The sequence below is a fragment of the Ylistrum balloti genome, unplaced genomic scaffold, assembly GCF_031769215.1.
Source record: "Ylistrum balloti isolate Yb309-2 unplaced genomic scaffold, AGI_CSIRO_Ybal_v1 Utg369624, whole genome shotgun sequence".
Taxonomy (NCBI): Eukaryota; Metazoa; Mollusca; class Bivalvia; order Pectinida; family Pectinidae; genus Ylistrum; species Ylistrum balloti.
The window spans coordinates 1235747-1254732 of NW_026781893.1; the positions used below are offsets into that span (position 1 = coordinate 1235747).

General features: G+C 37.9%; 1 protein-coding gene across 1 annotated transcript; it reads right to left on the reverse strand.

Annotated features, from left to right (window-relative positions):
• Positions 1 to 3848: 3848 nt before the first annotated feature.
• LOC132550988 (uncharacterized) lies at positions 3849 to 18674 on the reverse strand. The gene is made up of 7 exons (XM_060215095.1): positions 18005 to 18674; positions 17531 to 17908; positions 10768 to 10897; positions 5661 to 5803; positions 5332 to 5497; positions 4557 to 4686; positions 3849 to 4366 (listed from the first exon to the last, which is right to left on the reverse strand). Exons 1-7 carry the CDS (start codon positions 18672 to 18674, stop codon positions 3953 to 3955), a joined length of 2031 nt encoding a protein of 676 aa, XP_060071078.1. The 3' UTR covers positions 3849 to 3952.
• Positions 18675 to 18986: the final 312 nt, after the last annotated feature.

Here is an 18986-nt window from a genome sequence, read left to right on the forward strand (position 1 = left end):
AGTTTGATCATATTTGGCCAAGAACATTCTTGAGTGAAGAAAACATTTTTGTTGGTGGTTAGGCTCGGTGGAGGGACAGAGTGAGCGGTTAGTCTTTAAAATACTTCTTCTATTCGGTAGAAAGAATTTCGACAAAACTTGGCCCAGGGAATAAACAGGAGCTCTGACAAAACATAGTCATGATGTTAGGACCGTAGTCATGATGTTAGGACCGTAGTCATGATGTTAGGACCGCATAAATGTTATAACAAGCTGAACATTTGCATTAGGAAAATCACCACATTCATCAGATTAGCAGAAAGTTATCTTCACTGCTTGCTTTTGAAGAAACAGAATGGTTCGTGTAACTGCTTCTGTTATTGCTTGTAATGATGATTAGTGTATGCGATGTTGATTATTACAGTTTTAATGATATCGTTTCTTATTGTTCAGAAGTAGCCATCGCCTATACATTTTCAGAAACAAAATTTTTGTAGAGGACTGTAAACAAAATCCATGTACGTGAAAGTGACATTAGTAATGTATTTATCTGCTGTTCTCATAAGCTCCTCAACTGAGTAAGCCCCAAATGAGTAAGCCTCAACTGAGTAAGCCCCAACTGAGTAAGCCTCAACTGAGTAAACCCGAAATGAGTAAGCCCCAACTGAGTAAACCCCAAATGAGTAAGCCTCAACTGAGTAAGCCCCAAATGAATAAGCCCCAAATGAATAAGCCCCAACTGAGTAAGCCCCAAATGAGTAAGCCTCAACTGAGTGAGCCCCAAATAAGACCCTACTGAGTAAGCCCCAACTGAGTAAGCCCCAACTGAGTAAGCCTCAACTGAGTAAGCCCCAAATGAGTAAGCCTCAACTGAGTAAGCCCCAAATGAATAAGCCCCAAATGAATAAGCCCCAACTGAGTAAGCCCCAAATGAATAAGCCCCAACTGAGTAAGCCCCAAATGAGTAAGCCTCAACTGAGTGAGCCCCAAATAAGACCCTACTGAGTAAGCCCCAACTGAGTAAGCCCCAACTGAGTAAGCCTCAACTGAGTAAGCCCCAAATGAGAAAACCCCAACTGAATCAATCTAGAGAAGGGTCAAAGCTATATCACATCTATAAATACTCAGAAACTCTGTTGAAAGTTGACACCACACTCAATGATATCTTGATATCGACGGAAACCGAAATCCGAATTACTGAAGAAAACCCTACTATCATTGAATGCCAGTATCAAAATACTGGTTCAAAGTTGGAGAAATCCCTAATGAATTTTGTGCCCAGAGCATGTTTCTGCGTCGGCACTCAAAAGGCCAGCATCTAAGTAGCTGTCCGTCAATTATAACATGATGAGAATGCATTTTCATTTCGAAACAAAATGGCTTGTTTGCTTACCGATGGAGCAATCCGTATGCCAGATACCGACAAAAAATACAGACGGAGTACATCTGGTGTTTTTGTATATACGGACCTGACTCTTTTTTATTAGATTCTATAACGAATTCGTCATTATAAACATAATATAACCGGTCATATGGCTAATTGCATAACTTTTAATATTGTTATGGGGCACTTAACTGTGCAGAAATGGTATGCCTATATATACTTGTATACTCGATCACTCTTCTCTCAAAAACATCTCGCGCGTTTAACTAGTAGTATCATACCTCACCGGACTTATTCAGAGTATGACAAAGTGAGCTGTGTTACTCTTGGTAAGTTACATGTACCGTTTCATTGTGGTGATTTGTGAAAATATGGCGCCTCACGATCGTGTGAATGATTGTCACTACAGTTTATGATTCTTAAGAAGAGTTAGGTAACGGGCCATTGGCCAGGGGTCATGTAAAATCATCATTTTGTAATGAAATGATAGAAATAGAGGATATTTAAAAGTGTCTCTGGTAATAACAAACATATTTCACAAATGTATGTAATGTTTAAGTTTATTTCACGAGTGCAGCACGCCGAGTGAAAGATGAACAAAATATTAGCCACACAAGTGAAATCTACTTATTATTGCTGAAGACACTATTGAATAATCTATTCATTACATTTTTACAAGCAAAATAGGCAAATTGTAGTCAGTCCTTTTGTTGAAATCATTAAAAATATATTAACACAAAATAATTGTTGAATGTCTATTTTTTTTTTTTTTTTTCATAGAAAATGTCACTAACAGACAAATTATATAGTAAAACATTCATAGAGTGACAAAATACGCAGCTGACAATATGGCGGCAACCTAGCTGTCGCTATTGACATGAATCTTCTTGAAATGTCCGACTCAAGTCATTCGGTTGGGGATTGGGTTTGGACACTGATAAGGTCATTTGGGATACTGGCTTGCATTGTTTTCTGACTCCCATGGAAGTGAACGGTTACCATGGAATTGAAAGTCATGTTACTATTAAACAACCCCTTCATGTTTCAGGTGTTTTGTTTTTTGTACCGGGCTTTGTGATTTATCATTTTTTTATAAGATGATTTGTGTTCTCTCTTTTCATTGGTGTAAGTCTACAAGTGTTATTTTTCACTAGTGAAAACTAACACTTTTATGAGCAAGATGTTTGTGTATATTTCGCTGGCAAAAATGTAATAAAATTCTTTCTTGGGAATAATTTTTAAACTCATTTTTCTAATAAAGTAATCAGTAATTTTTTCGCCTATTTCATCATTTTTAACTTATAATATTTCCGTTTTTGTTGACATGTAATATTTTCTGATTCATATTACTAGACTTTCGCCCGATGCCCTATGATAGATGCCAAACCACCAACATTAATAATCATTTTACTAGCAGACCAGCCTGTTTCGTTTCAATTATCGACACACTACAAACTTATTACATGTCATTGTCTTTGTTTAATCGCTGATATGGTTTCCTGGTGTAGACAAAATGTTTATCCATCAATAATTGAAAAAGGATTCTTATAAAACAATGAAGCTAGGAATCAGCAAGACCTCCAAATGTGACACGACTATAGTCGCTTTGCTGGCAATCCTTACTACACATTCTTAAAAAACAGTAATACTGTATTTCTGATATAATGGCACATTTGATTTAAAAGGGTTAGTTTGCACTCTAGATGCATCCTTTATCGTGAACGCGTACATCCTGATAAATAAACACAAATAATTCAACACAGAAGTCTACCACTGATAGAGTTCGTCTCTCGATATATACACGTTCTTGTTTAATATATAGAAAACGAAAGTTGTCCGTCAGCGAACGCACCAACGTATCCGAACAAGCCTTGGCTGTGCTCGTGGCCCTCCATAATTGCCAAACGTTTCAAATCTGGCCGTGCTCTTGGCCCTCCATCATGGCCAAACGTTTCAAATCTGGCCGTGCTCTTGGCCCTCCATCATGGCCAAACGTTTCAAATCTGGCCGTGCTCTTGGCCCTCCATCATGACCAAACGTTTCAAGAAACAAAATCATATTTACGTCTTTGATCCTCCATCATATATAACGTGTTTCCGCGTGTTGAAGGTCCCTCATCACGGATATGAACTTAAGTTTTATGCGTGCTCAAATTCCTCAGTAGAAATGAACACATAGCCATGAAGAGCTTAAGGTCGTCCTACATGTATGCACAGGTACGTACTTGTAATCCTGAATATCAAGTTACACGTGTTTGATAAAAAAAAGGCATGCGTCAGAGACATATGCTTAAGAAGTTGACACGTGCTTGAAGTTATCCATCAAGATTCCGGTTGAATGTATCTTGTTGCAAGTCGGGGACTAAATGCATTCACACTTTTTTCACGTCAAGTTTCCCATTCGAGATTATGTAGTTCCTATTTAGGGACTAATGTGTCATACATTATGTACTGTTGATACACATTTTGTACTTACACTTGTCCGTAATAATGGTTTCATGCACTTTTTGGTATGACTGCTACGTAAACCCAACAAGCTAGATGGAATAGTATTTTCTGAACACCGAAAATTGTAACATGCCTGTAGCGTTCACACGTGTTCAATATTTTCCTTTTCTAGTATGAAGTAGGCGTGGTAAGGTTCCTCCCCCGTGGACGGCTGTCTCGGCTTTGGTATGGGTTGAGACTTGCCGACCTGTGACCCGGGAACACTTCGTCGTTTTGGTGAGGCTGCGTCCTCGTCTGGAGAAATGTAATCGGCGTCGTCGTCGGGTTCGGCGGGTCGGAGGGTTGTATACGACACCGTTCCATCCTCGGCGCTCTGTAACACTGTGTAACCTCCAGAAGCTTCTTCGGGTACAGGGACACTGTCCTTCCGGATCTGGGGAGTTAGATAACCTTGCTGGTCCTCCGGGATTGTTCCGTTCGGAGGGGCAGATGGTAGAGGTCGCACTCCATCTGGTTCGAGGTAACCGTTCATTTCCGGATTTCGGAATGAATTCATCTATTAAATAAAATGAATGCATATTAACGCTAAAATAATCAAATAAATCGACGCCTTTAGATTAAATTTTGGATGAAATTTGGTGTTGTATTAAACCAAAAAGTTTATTTAATTTCTAAACTTCATAGTATTCCTAAGATAGGGAATTAAACTGGAATAGGGAGACTGAGGACTTTGAGAATATACTCACGGAACGCTCGTCGATTTCCGCATACACGTCTGAGTGCTGTCTCTGAACCTGGTTAAACTCCATATCCTTGTAACGAGACGATTCACGTTTATTGTTCATGTCGTTATCGCGAGAAGTCTTCTTTGATTGGCTGAAAGTATACAGCAAATATAACATCAGTTTTGGAACAACATTGCATGAACAACATTCCAAATAGCCACGATGGATCGAGAGTCTTTAAGAAATGATATCCCACGAACCAGCCTATGAGCACTGCTTAAGGTTAGTGACATCAGACCTTAATCAATTGACATTGTTTCAATCATTTAAGAACTGACACGTCCCCGGCATAAAGAATTACTATGCGAACGTTATTTTAAAAAATCTATTCTGAATCCAAAATACTGACTTGAGAGTGGGAAAGTGATTTGACATTACATTATATTTATCAAACTTGATTTATTCAATTTTATTGCTTGTCCTTAACAGATTTGTCATAAAACAGCAATTGTTGATTTTATCTTACGCGAAATCCTATCGTCTGAATGTCATTAGGTTAAGACATTAGGAACTATAGATTTTGACAACTGGGTGTGGTTATGTTTGAACTCTTGAAAGGAAAAATATTATTTTTTCTTTTCTTCTTTCCGGTATCATTCTTCTTTCAAATTATTTTGCTGTATAAAATAACAATTATATAATTCAACCGTACACTCCTCTCGCCGGGTAGCGAGTATCCCTGGCGATTTCTTGGAACAGGAATGCTTGTTTTGAAAGAAAAGGTACATAGATTTACCTTCTTTTTGGCATCCTCCGTTTGATGAAAAGGCAAATAAGAACGAGTATTCCTATCAGAATGAAACCTCCAACACTGGCCCCTATGATCCCAGCATTCACGTGACTGTCACCACCAGATCCTTGGTGACCTTCGCCTCGGGCTGATGGAGTCGTCGTTTCCTGTCCTGTTTAAGTCAATGTCCAGGTAAGTATTGTAATTTGCTCTAGGCACATGGCTTTATTCGTGACATCTGGATATTCAAGTTTTCTTTTATTATCATTCTATTTCTTTATTTTGAAATTACATTTTCAATCTTTGGCTATAATTGCATTGGGAAAAAAACTCACCTATATTGACGCAGTGTGGGTCGAAAAATCTGTTGATAACGGTAAGTTGTGGCTTAAATTTTTCGTTGATATCCTTGGCAGTACTTCGGCACTGTTTCTGTTTCAGCGCAGTACTCATACATGTTAGGGAACTCCGAACGTGGCTGAAACACCAATTTCATTCAAATTTAGTTACACCGAACGTGGCTGAAACACCTATTGGCCGATCGACAGCTTTTGATTGACAGCGCGGTTTAGCCAATCAGATCGCGAGTAGTATTCGCCTCTTTGTTTACATTTCGCTACTCCGACATTCTCCGACAATGGTGATACTTTGCTGCTGGGGAACTTGCAACACCGATTTCGCTACCCCGAGCGATTATAGGGAGGTGTTGTGTTCATACCGTTTCCCAAATCTCAGATGAAGCCACAGGCACTCGAGGCCAGGATATTATTTTTTAAACATTGATTTTTGTTTTAGCACTCATGACTGACGTTATTTAAACGAAATATCAGCAGAATTCACGTTTATATGCCGGTTGACAAATCCGAGGTCCACGGTCATTAAAAATACACAAGGCAAGCAACTCCAGATTTTAAAAAATCGACCCCTCGCTTGGAAACTGGCTCAAAAAAAGTAGTTATGATAAGTTCCTTGTAAAACAATATGTATCCGTAGGTAGTGTGTATATTTACCTTTTATTTGGTGCATAACATTACAGGCAACGAGAAATTCACAATACGTACATGAGATTAACATCTCAATAACCGGAGATTTTATCGTCCATGTAATTATCTTTGACGGAAGTAACATGCCATTTCAAGGGCGGTCACTCCGAGTTTTTGGGAGAGGAGTTCCGGATAGCACTATACCAGTGAACAGGTAAGAAAGGTTCCGATGTCATTACGCGCGTAACTTCAAAATAGATATTTTTATTTCTACAAATACATTTGCGGGGATGGAAAAATAATGGCTGGGCAAAAAAGTCCACATTTGCCAACTCGGATACAATATCATGGTAAGGGATTATACAGAATGCATTAACTTTCAATCAAGCTGGCGGTAATGAGATTTTTTTTTCAAAAAAAAAATAAGAAAAAAATCACGCAGATAATGAAATATTACTTTGACATTATATTCAAGGTCATGGATAAACCCTTAAATAACATCTTCTGATAACCAAAAAGGCCTTGGGTCATGATATTTGGTCAGGAAGTCCATTGTATGGACGTTTGCCAAAACATACAGTACCTGTAGCAATACAAGCCCTTTGGGCCTCTTGGTTAATAAGTAATATGTATTTCTTTTCAAATATTCTCAATAACTTGACAAAAATCACTATGGAAAAAATCATTTAATTTCCAATTTCTAAGTTAATATATTTCCCCCACGATATTTTTCATAAATTGCGCCCTTTTTTCATTATCTGCATGATTTTTTTCTATTTTTTTTTTGAAAAAAAATTCTCATTACCGCCAGCTTGATTGAAAGTTGATGCATTCTGTATAATCCCTTACCATGATATTGTATCCGAGTTGGCAAATGTGGACTTTTTTGCCCAGCCATTATTTTTCCATCCCCGCATATGTATTTGTAGAAATAAAAATATCTATTTTGAAGTTACGCGCGTAATGACATCGGAACCTTTCTTACCTGTTCACTGGTATAGTGCTATCCGGAACTCCTCTCCCAAAAACTCGGAGTGACCGCCCTTGAAATGACATGTTACTTCCGTCAAAGATAATTACATGGACGATAAAATCTCCGGTTATTGAGATGTTAATCTCATGTACGTATTGTGAATTTCTCGTTGCCTGTAATGTTATGCACCAAATAAAAGGTAAATATACACACTACCTACGGATACATATTGTTTTACAAGGAACTTATCATAACTACATTTTTGAGCCAGTTTCCAAGCGAGGGGTCGATTTTTTAAAATCTGGAGTTGCTTGCCTTGTGTATTTTTAATGACCGTGGACCTCGGATTTGTCAACCGGCACATAAACGTGAATTCTGCTGATATTTCGTTTAAATAACGTCAGTTATGAGTGCTAAAACAAAAATCAATGTTTAAAAAATAATATCCTGGCCTCGAGTGCCTGTGGATGAAGCATGAGAAGTGCAAATCTTGGCTCCGATTGTGCGGACGGCCTAAGTATCAACTTAACGAGGAGATCCTGTGGTGTCCTTCTAAAGGAAAGCATTTTTTATTTATGTCTGCTCAAAAGTGCGTTAATATTCACAGACTCACGTGTACAATATTGCAATGAACATCAGTATTTGTTTTTCACTCAAAATTTTGCTAGCATAAGTTTTATAATCCTCTCTCATGTGCTAATAAGTCGCATGTTAATGTGTGTATTTATAAACAAGCTTGATTTCGGACTGACCATTTTCGGATATTTATTGACTGAAGGGAAATGAAATCATCTGGACATGTTTCTGCTCTTTTACAAAGTTTTACTTTGTGAATGGTCTGTGATAAAATGAATGTTTACTGTTATGGTTAAACAGTTGAAATAAAATCTTAAAGTCTTCCAATAAGGTATTAATATTCTTGTTGAAAAAAAAACATTAACATGATATAAAAAAACCAAAAATTTAAGAATTTAATGCCAGTTTAGAAAGTAACCATTATATCAGTGATGTACCTTGGTGGCCATTTTATAAAGACTTTATATGACTGTAAAAGCAAACTTGTTTTGTTTGTTTCTTTGGGGTTTACCACTTCCTTCCCACTTGAAACAGAGGTGAAAGAAATTGCTGCTGCCGGGATTCAAACCCACCCGGCCCTCTGCACCCTTCTGATCGTGGAGCCTATGCTCTACCAACTGAGCTAACCCTGCATGGCGACTGTTTTTATTTTTATTTCATTAATTCTGCTCCATAGAAAACAATCACACCACTTGAACTTTGTTTTGTTTTTAATTATTATCAAAAATATAAAGAGGAAAAAAACATCAACAGATTCAACATTGTGTGGTGTTTAAAGGGTATCTTCAGCGAAAAAAAAATTTTTTATATATATATATGAAAATATAGGTTACTGTGACCACTTTACAAGAAATAAAAATTTTCAAAGATGAACCATAAAAGCGACATTGACTGTTAAAATGGCAAAATTATCGATTTCACGGAAACAGTTTTAAGTCATTCAAGGAGGAAAGGGGCTAAAAAATATATCTACATAATTTTAGGTTATTAAATTCCCTAAGGACCGGTATATTTCTTTATTTAATTATTGCACTGCTACCACATATGAAATTAGTTTAAAAAGTAAAAAACCGTCTCAGAAATACTCGTCTGAAAAACGGATCGTAGTAATGTGGCGACTTACTGGGTCCTGGCAATATGAGTCAAATGAAAAAGACAGTTTTTACTCCTTCAATAACGGAATGGGCTGTAATTCATAGATACAAATTTAGTATTTTGAATTCCCTATTGATTGGTATATATATTGAATAAATGCAGTGATTTGCCATGTTAACCTTATTTGAAAAGGAAAACCTCATAAATATTCGACTGAAAACGGGTATATCCCCAAATTTTTCCGCTGACTGGGGAAAACATGGCCACTAATTTCAACTGTATCATCGTCTCTTGTTTGGAAGGACGCTCGTTGAAAGTATGACCCAGACACGAAACCGTTTGCTTTTAGTTTTTTCTTCAACGACACGTTAGAAGTATAATTAAGTCCGATATCATTGGGAATGACGTTCAATGTTGATGACATTTTGTTTGTCGGGGATGGTAAGAGTAGCCTCCCTTTATTTTCGGTAGGCGTGGTTATCTTTGCGTTGTCGATCGGCCAATTGTAGTGTAGTGTAGTGTGTTGTAGTGTAGTGTAGTGTAGTGTAGAGTGTTGTGTTGTAGTGTAGTGTAGTGTGTTGTGTTGTAGTGTAGTGTAGTGTGTTGTAGTGTAGTGTAGTGTTTTGTAGTGTAGTGTCGTGTAGTGTAGTGTGGTGTGGTATGGTGTAGTGTAGTTTGATATGTAGTGTAGTGTTAGGTGTTGTGTTGTGTTGTATTGTAGTGTAATGTAGTGTAGTGTAGTGTGTTGTGTTGTAGTGTAGTGTAGTGTGTTGTTTTGTAGTGTAGTGAAGTGTAGTGTAGTGTGTTGTTTTGTAGTGTAGTGTAGTGTGTTTTTTGTAGTGTAGTGTAGTGTAATGTAGTGTGTTGTTTTGTAGTGTAGTGTAGTGTAGTGTGTTGTTTTGTAGTGTAGTGTAGTGTGTTGTTTTGTAGTGTAGTGTGTTGTTTTGTAGTGTAGTGTAGGGTAGTGTGTTGTGTTGTGTTGTGTTGTTGTGCAGTGTAGTGTGTTGTATTGTATTGTATTGTATTGTATTGTAGTGTAGTGTAGTGTGTTGTAGTGTAGTGTAGAGTAGTGTAGTGTAGTGTGTTGTAGTGTGTTGTAGTGTAATGTAGTGTGTTGTAGTGTAGTGTAGTGTGTTGTTTTGTAGTGTAGTGTAGTGTGTTGTGTTGTAGTGTAGTGTGTTGTATTGTATTGTAGTGTAGTGTAGTGTGTTGTAGTGTAGTGTAGTGTAGTGTGTTGTTTTGTAGTGTAGTGTGTTGTAGTGTAGTGTAGTGTAGTGTGTTGCAGTGTGTTGTAGTGTAATGTAGTGTGTTGTAGTGTAGTGTGTTGTTTTGTAGTGTAGTGTAGTGTGTTGTGTTGTAGTGTATTGTATTGTATTGTAGTGTAGTGTAGTGTGTTGTAGTGTAGTGTAGTGTGTTGTGTTGTAGTGTAGTGTGTTGTATTGTATTGTAGTGTAGTGTAGTGTGTTGTAGTGTGTTGTAGTGTAATGTAGTGTGTTGTAGTGTAGTGTAGTGTGTTGTTTTGTAGTGTAGTGTGTTGTGTTGTAGTGTATTGTATTGTAGTGTAGTGTAGTGTGTTGTAGTGTAGTGTATTGTATTGTATTGTATTGTATTGTAGTGTAGTGTAGTGTGTTGTAGTGTGTTGTAGTGTAATGTAGTGTGTTGTAGTGTAGTGTAGTGTGTTGTTTTGTAGTGTAGTGTAGTGTGTTGTAGTGTAGTGTATTGTATTGTATTGTGTTGTAGTGTAGTGTAGTGTAGTGTAAAACGTTGTGTTGTATTGTTCTTCGTTTCATTTCTTAGTACATTTCCATGACGTACCTGCAGACCAACAACTTGTTTGCTTGTGTGTCATCATAGCTGTCTATTTCCTCCAGTATCTCTGGAAGATGGTCGAAACAGCGGACAGCCCGGAGACAACATTGGCGACCCTGTGGTCTGTTATAGTAGTCTGAAACACGGCAAAAAAGGACAATTACTGTAGGTCAATATTTCGTGATTAACGCAGATTCCATGTATCATGCACACTTGCAACAAAAATGCATCATGTTTCCAGAAAAATATCACAAAAGATCTGTAAGCCTTTTCACACAATGCATTTTTTCACGACTCGTGTTGGTTTTTGTAAGTTTAAATGATCTCATCATATTCAGTCACCATGAAAGCCAAAGCTGTGACGGTATATTTATGTCACTTGTCCTTGTTATTTAAGTGCCTCCTGTCATCAAATGGATGAAAATGAAATCGTATAGTTTCTGAAATAAAACAACACAAAACCAATGACAAACTATCAACACAAGAACAAGTAAAACACTACCATCGTCATCACAAAATGTTCGATCCTGCAGCTTTTCCAGCTCGTGTTCGAGAATGTCTGTAGATCGGTCCATGTTTGTACCTGTTCATCTAACTGTGTCCATTATTGTGTACTTGTGTGTAATAAACGTGAGTCACCTGTCCTCAGGGCCACGCACAGCGTGAGGACCTCGTTAGGACTGTCGTCAACATGTATCAGAAATGTCGTGTTATGATTGTATTGTGTAAGAATTCTGTGTTCGAAGTGTAAAATTGGTGGAGAGGGTGTATGTACATGCTACACTGTGTTCAACAAGAGGAGAGAGAAGTAAGGTATACATGTATGAAGACAGAGAAGTTTGAGGATCGTCATGTGATTTGCCTATGTAATATTTTTAATAGATTTCGAAGAAGAGGTTGCAAACATAAGTATCCTTTTTTTATAATTAAAAGCTAAGAGGTGATGAGTTTTTATATATTACTGTACTTAAAAAGTCTAACTCTTTTGTGTTTATTGAAGGTTTAGAAAAATAATACACTAATTACTCGTTAGCTGCGTTTTAACCTAAGTTTGTATTTGCAAAATATCAACATGTTTTCGTTTATCCTTATATATTTATTCATTTTTATTTCTGTTTTCATTAATTGAGCGAAAAGCTTCATGATACCTACTGTACCACGCCTGTTTCAAAGTCCATGTAAATCAGTCTCATAAGCTTACTTTTTCGTCACTCAGCGTGCCAGTATATTTGCAAACTTACACCATTTATTTAACTACCAAACTTCGTCTTGCAACATTCATATGGAAAGTGTGTCATTTGCATTGAAAAAAAAGTATATTTCGGAAATAACAGTGCTGATCAAACCCATCGCACTCGCAGTACTTTAATAATATTCTACATGAATGAAGCATTATCTAACGTTGATAAAGGGAGGTAATTCCAGACGGCTTAGATTGGAAATTCAATATCAATTTAAATATATTTAGACTAAAATAAGACCTTGTACAATGTCCACGTTGAGTCAGATCATCAGTTTTGCCATGATGCACTCGGAGCAGTTGTTGTATTTTGACCAAGGTCGTTAACAAAAAACATACTATTTAAATACTTATTTGATGATAAATAATTCCGAGGACGACCAGAAAACCAGAGAATCGGGACCAGGGTAGCATATTCATGCTTGTTACCTTTATTATGCATAAAATATAACCGAGTTTTTGATCAAAATATATAACACAGAAATAATATTTTTAAAATTTGCTCCTCGTTTCATTGCGAATTTCGAACTTTTACTGGACCAGTGAAAAAATGAGACAGTCAGGCAGCTGTTATGACAAACAATGACAGAAAAAAAACAAATTGTTTCATGGTGTTTACAGTGTCGATGTAGACTATTGTGAAACACTTGCTCTAAAAGGAATACTTTGTCTTTTGTAAGATTGTCTGAATAAACATACGACATCGTTATATCCCTCGCGGTGATCATTTCAGCTGTTTCAGACAAATTCTTTCGTTTTCGATATTGTATTGTCTGCCTTGTAGGAAGTTTCAGGAAATGATTGAGCATACAAGAACAGTTGTTAGATGAAACAGGATTGTAAAATCCAGGTCTTGGTAATAATCGTATACAACTGTGTTGGGGCATTCTCGGTCTGACATTTTATTATTATACAGCGGTCGGAACAGTGATCAGGCTTCCGGAAGTACAAAAAGCTTTAAAACGGATTTATTTGTTTATCAACAAGTTGAAGACAGTAATTAATCCACTTAAAGTTTGACAAGAGGAGAGAGTCCGGCCTCAAATTCATGACAATTCAAGTATGACTTTATCGATACAGTATTTGGGCGATCCACTTTACTGACGTTTACAATCCCACACACAACCTCAGACACACTGTGTATATACAACACATACTTCTCTGACACAACATTAATGCTAAATTTACACTATGTGACATTTGTAACTGTGGACGTCACGAGAACGCATCACGTGTGATGGACGATCCCGGTCTACAATTATATATGAACATTGCTCCAGGATAAGGCAAGTTTGTTGTCGTGAACTAACATGTTGATGTCAGGTTGGACAGTTTTCAGTGCATTCGCCATGATTTAATTTGATGACATACTTGGGTCTACCAACAATTAAAACCATGACCTTTTTTTTCTTTCTTTTTTTTTTTTTTTTTAGATTTTTGAGTTATAACTAGCACATTTATTAATGCATCACAAAACATTACGACTGTAATGGCTCTTGGTAATTCTACAGGAAAGATATTGATGACACTAAGAACATATATGGGGTATGGATATTCTACTCGACAGTACATGGGTTCAGAACCTGGTTCAGAACCCTGTGACATTATCTACATAGGGTTGACTCTATAACTAGTATAAAAACCAACATGTCAACATAATCATAATCCAAACTCAAATTCAATAAAACTAGGGCAAAATATAAAAGATAGAAAGATTTACACGGATACTCCTGAAAAATACAAGGATAATACGACCAGGTGTTTCGGAGAGTACGCGTCTTCTGGTTATCGACGACAAACGCCATGAAAACCTTGGTCAATCAAAGTAAGTAAATTCACGTTCTTCAATAAGAAAGAACAAGGTATACAACAATGTAACCAACAGACAAACTAACGAGCATCAAACACCTTCAGCTTTATATCACACAAAGAAATAGAATATTTCTCAATGAGATCACTATGACGGCCGTAAACCCTTCCCATAATTTCCATCAACCTGCATTTGTTGAAAATCTGTGTTACGAATTTGTCAATAAGTTGACGACTTCTTGCACGAAAAATATAGAATCAACTTCCACATATAAACACCATTAGTTTGGGAGGGTGTTGTTACCCAAAAATGGAAAATCAACAACAGGGATATAGTTCAGACGGTGCCAGAGAAGTACCTGTGCATTTGAGTCCAGAAGTGTGGTGAACGAATGGTCTGTCATTTCCCTTTACGACGTCTGGCCGTGGTCCTATAATTGGTCCCCCGAAATCTGGCCGGGGCACTCTCCCTGGTCCTCCGAAAGGAGGGCGAGGAGGTGGAAGCCGCGGGAGTCTTTCGGACCCCCTCGAAATGTACGACGGAAGGCGTTTTTTGTTTAAATCTTCCTCGTTTACCTCCGTAGGGTCTTCAGTGACATCTGAGGGCATGGTCTCAAACTTTTTTTTACACACAGTTGTGGACAGAACTTCGATTGGCACAACAATTAAGAGATGAGTACTGATAAGTAGCTAAGTACCGTGTGAACGAGAGCTGTTTCCGTGTCAGGGTGGTGACCAGGTGTGTGTATAACGGTATGACGTACTCTGAATCAGGCGCCATCAATCAAACTTGTCATGTACATAGCCTCTCATATCCGCAGCCTTACATCAACAGCTTCTATTTCAAACTTCACACAAATATTTCTTTGAAGTACTATAACATGTTTATTGTCCTCTTTACAAGAAAATAGGTAATTTCACCAAAGCTTCAAAAACTTAAACATTGTCGTTTCCAATAAAACATTTTATCTTAATTTCTTACAGTAACTCCTCCAACCACCATCCATGACTTAATCATGACATGCTACATTAACGTTCTGTTCATTGTCTCATATTCAACATTCATAACGACCAATGACCGTGTCATTTCACCTTAATTTAGACGTATCAGCGAAGATGTATGACGTAGAACCACAAATATCGTCATGATATGCGGTCTCCTGACGGGACGTTGTGACATGAATTTCCATTGGGTCAAAGTATGCACCAATGGCTTTGTTTGTTAATACGTAGTGCAGTGATAAGGCAAAATAAAATGATTAAAAGTCAAAATATATCATTTTAGCTCACCTGACCCGAAGGTGAGACTGAAACTCGTGATGCAATATGACACAGGAGTACATATGCAGCATCCAAGCAGCGGGCCCGAGACATAAAAAAAAACTGTCGGTTGGGTTGTCCTTATCGTCCTTTTTTGTAGTTTTTATCAATAAAACAAACGAATTTACATATAAACTCAAAAAATTGAAAAATAACAGGGTGAGCACATGAATCTCACACAAACCAGAATTTACATTAATAATTGCACACTATTCCGTTCCGCTTGTCTGTGGTTTATTTGTCCTTTGTAAGGACGATTAGTTGACTTTTCAATTACACGTAACTCTTCAACATCCGGAGATAACAAAACATTGAAATGCAGTTTCATTGCTGTAGCGCGAGGTCAAAGTTCAAGATTGAGAGTGCACTAGGATCAACCAATGGTCGGTTGCCAAACGATCCAGTTTACTTATTTATTCGGACGCTGAAAGGAAATGTGTTGATACTGCGTTTTAAAATTTATTGTGCATATTAGCTGCATTTCTACGAACCCTTCAACATCGTGTATTATATTACATATAGATAAATTGCATCTGTTGTATCGTTCCTGAAAAATATTACAAGCTAGTCTGTACTGGTCTTCATTAGAATATCATTTCATCACATTTCAATAAATATCAAAATGATAAAAGGGTGACAAAAAAAACACATTTCATATTGTTTAATTTACAAATCAAACATTTCATTCCTGTCGTTAATAATTTATTATCTTCGCGAGTACTCAAAGATCCGGTCTAAATATTAGCCACACTCGCGGAATGTCCATGAAATACATCCCATATTTATACATTTCAGAGAGCTCCTATAAAACGCAGGCCAAGTTGGGCCGTAGAAACCTGGAATGGATTCTCAAACCCTTATGGTCTAAACATCATATGTGATTTGTCACTACTGCAGTGTATATAGAATTAAGGAAAACATGCATATATTACAAACAATTACATGTTGATGGACGTAGACATGGAGCCGCTTGCAAAGGCGGACAGTGATATGCAATTAGATAATACAAGATCACTTTAACGTAAGCAGCGCTATAATACATCATATTGACGAACAGTAAACAAGGCCGAGGGCGAGCTGGACTGCGTGTAACCCCCAGGATATACATCATTACCCGGGGCCCCAGGATAGGCACGGATTTAAGTAGACATTATTATGAATTAAAGACTCGTAGGTCTGTGATTGAATAATCCTGGTCGCATGCAAAAACACTTCTCAGGTATACGGACATAATATTTTCAAATAGATAGGGATAACTTTTGCTCCATATAAACTGCAAAACCGCAAAAAACTCCGAAAGGAAACAAAGACAAGTTGTATTTGTATGCTTCCAGTAGTGTTGTAAGTAATGATACATTGTAGTATACATGAGTCGTATACAGTACGGATATAGTGTCTACACACAAAGATATTTAAGATTTTGTGCATTGTTGGCGTAAACTACATTCCAGTGATTATCATCAAGTCGATGTAAATCCAGCTCCTGACAATGTAGTCGGTGACATACTCGAGACTGGTATTCGGGGAATGTCATAACTGACTAACTCGATCTGTCGGTCAAGTGTAGACGTATATAATTCATAAAAAAACTGTTTTATAAATACACATATTTTGTTCACGTAGGTGATCGAACAAACAGGCTGACCACACCTATAGCAACAGACCAATTCACTAATGGCAGGCGTTATCTGTTCAGTTGTGGTACATTTATGTAGCATAAAACATTCCCGGTTTGTGCGGTATATGTCTTTGTTAATTTACAATACAGATGTAAAAATATCCTTGTAATTTTCATAAAAATACTACAGTTTGTTAGGCACTTCTTTGGTAACGTCATTCCATTTTCGGATTGCATGAAATTATACTCTTCGGGTCTGCTAACCAGTTAGAGTGATATCAGACGTCCCTTTACGTTGTTTGGTGAATAAAGCCTAGTTTATATTGGAATCTACAGACACATACAGATCATAAATAAGTAATTGATCCGTAACACCGAGGGGTTTGAAACAGGCTGTATTCAGTAAGATTGGCTTTACAACGAAAAATCATCTTTGTGCCATTGTTATCTCAGACTGAGTTGAATGAGAACCAGTGGTTAGTGAAAAGATTGAAATGGGAATGAAACAAAATTTGGCACACTATTCATCACTTCCCATTCGACGATATGTGGGGAGGACAAATTCATGTTTTTTGAGTGTTAACGTTTAATTTAATTATTTTGTATTTTAGTGGCAAAAAAAATGGATTTTTCACAAACCATTAGATAGCTTAACTGACAGCTTTCAACCATTGATTTAAAAAAAAAAACACAAGACGCAACAAAAGTTGAAGGTGTTACGGAATTGATGTTGATCAAGGTGGAACCCATGTATTGTGTCCATCAAAAAGTCTATTTCTTACCTTTCTTGCAACTCTTCTTCCATTTTCTTTTGAGTGACAGCGTTTTGTTTTTATCCGCGGGTCGAGGGGGGTGATGAATATGTATGGTAATACCCTGTTTTGAGTCCTCTCCTTCTCCCGTGGCACTATCCGCGTCAATCTCCTTTATGGTAAAATTTGTGTTCGCGGTCATGTCACTTTCCTTCATGATAGAATCCACACCCCTAGCCATGCTGCTCTCTTTGACGGTGGAATCCACACCCCCAGCCATGCTGCTCTCTTTGACGGTGGAATCCACACCCCCAGCCATGCTGCTCTCCTTGACGTTGGAATCCACACCCCCAGCCATGCTGCTCTCCTTGGCCGTGGGATGGGGATCATCTTCGTCACCCCCGTGGTCTTGTTCGGGGAAAGTTTCATCTGTAATGACACTATGCACTGTAGTAGGTAGGATTTCGCCTGGCGGAGCTAATGTAATTGTGTCTCTTTCGAGACCCTGTCCCGGCCCCTCGAGATCCTGTGACGAGGGTGCAGTGGGAGTGGCTGACGACGCCCGAATATTTGAAGTTGTGTCATCACGAATTTGCACTGAATCATCAGTCACTGTTGTGCTTTCAGCAACATTTACTAAATTCCTCACGTGATCACCTTGTAATGAATCCTGTGCGGGATTATGGTCCAATAAATGTTGTCGAGGGAGAGGATGAAGCTGTGTATTTCCCCCCAGCTTCATCAACGGGGGACCATTGTCATCGTCACTTCTGCCCAACAGAAAAGAATGCAAAAATTCATGCACGTGTTCATTATCCTCGATCCCCATAGATGCGTTGCTTGACCGCGCTAGGGCCGGGGACCAAATGACAGTGCTCGACTCGGGCTCATTTATCTGCCCCGGGGTCACATCCCCGACTACACTCTCACTTCCAGGCACGTGACCGTCTTCAATTAACTTTTTAACACTTTTGTTGAATTCGTTTCTGAATTTTTTCTTGTCTTTCTTTTTTTCCCGCTTTTTCGCTTTCTTTTTTGCTCTTCTCGAAGTTTTGTTTGGTGTATTTACTTCCTGTGCTGTCGTCTGCGAAAGTGCCAAATTGGAGTGTAGTTCCTTGATCACGGAACTGGTTCCACTTGAGGGAATATCTGGAGCAGGCGTGTCCATCAACATACTACCGAGACTTCCTGTATATACATATGTTTGAATAATAAGTAAAGCTGGCCCTTGGTTCACAATTCACAGATATAGCGAACTTACATATTTACCTCGAAGAAACCTGTCACAAAATTAAGAATATTAAGGTGGACACACATCCTGTTGACTGAACTGAGATTTTCTACTGCGGGAGACCACTGCCGATCTAAGTTACCTGAGCAATACCTTTGATAGATGTGGTCGTTGATAGAGATGCTTTCACTATCATATCTTCACCGTGACAGGTTTATACTTCGGTGACGTCACCGGACCTGAAACACCTGAGTA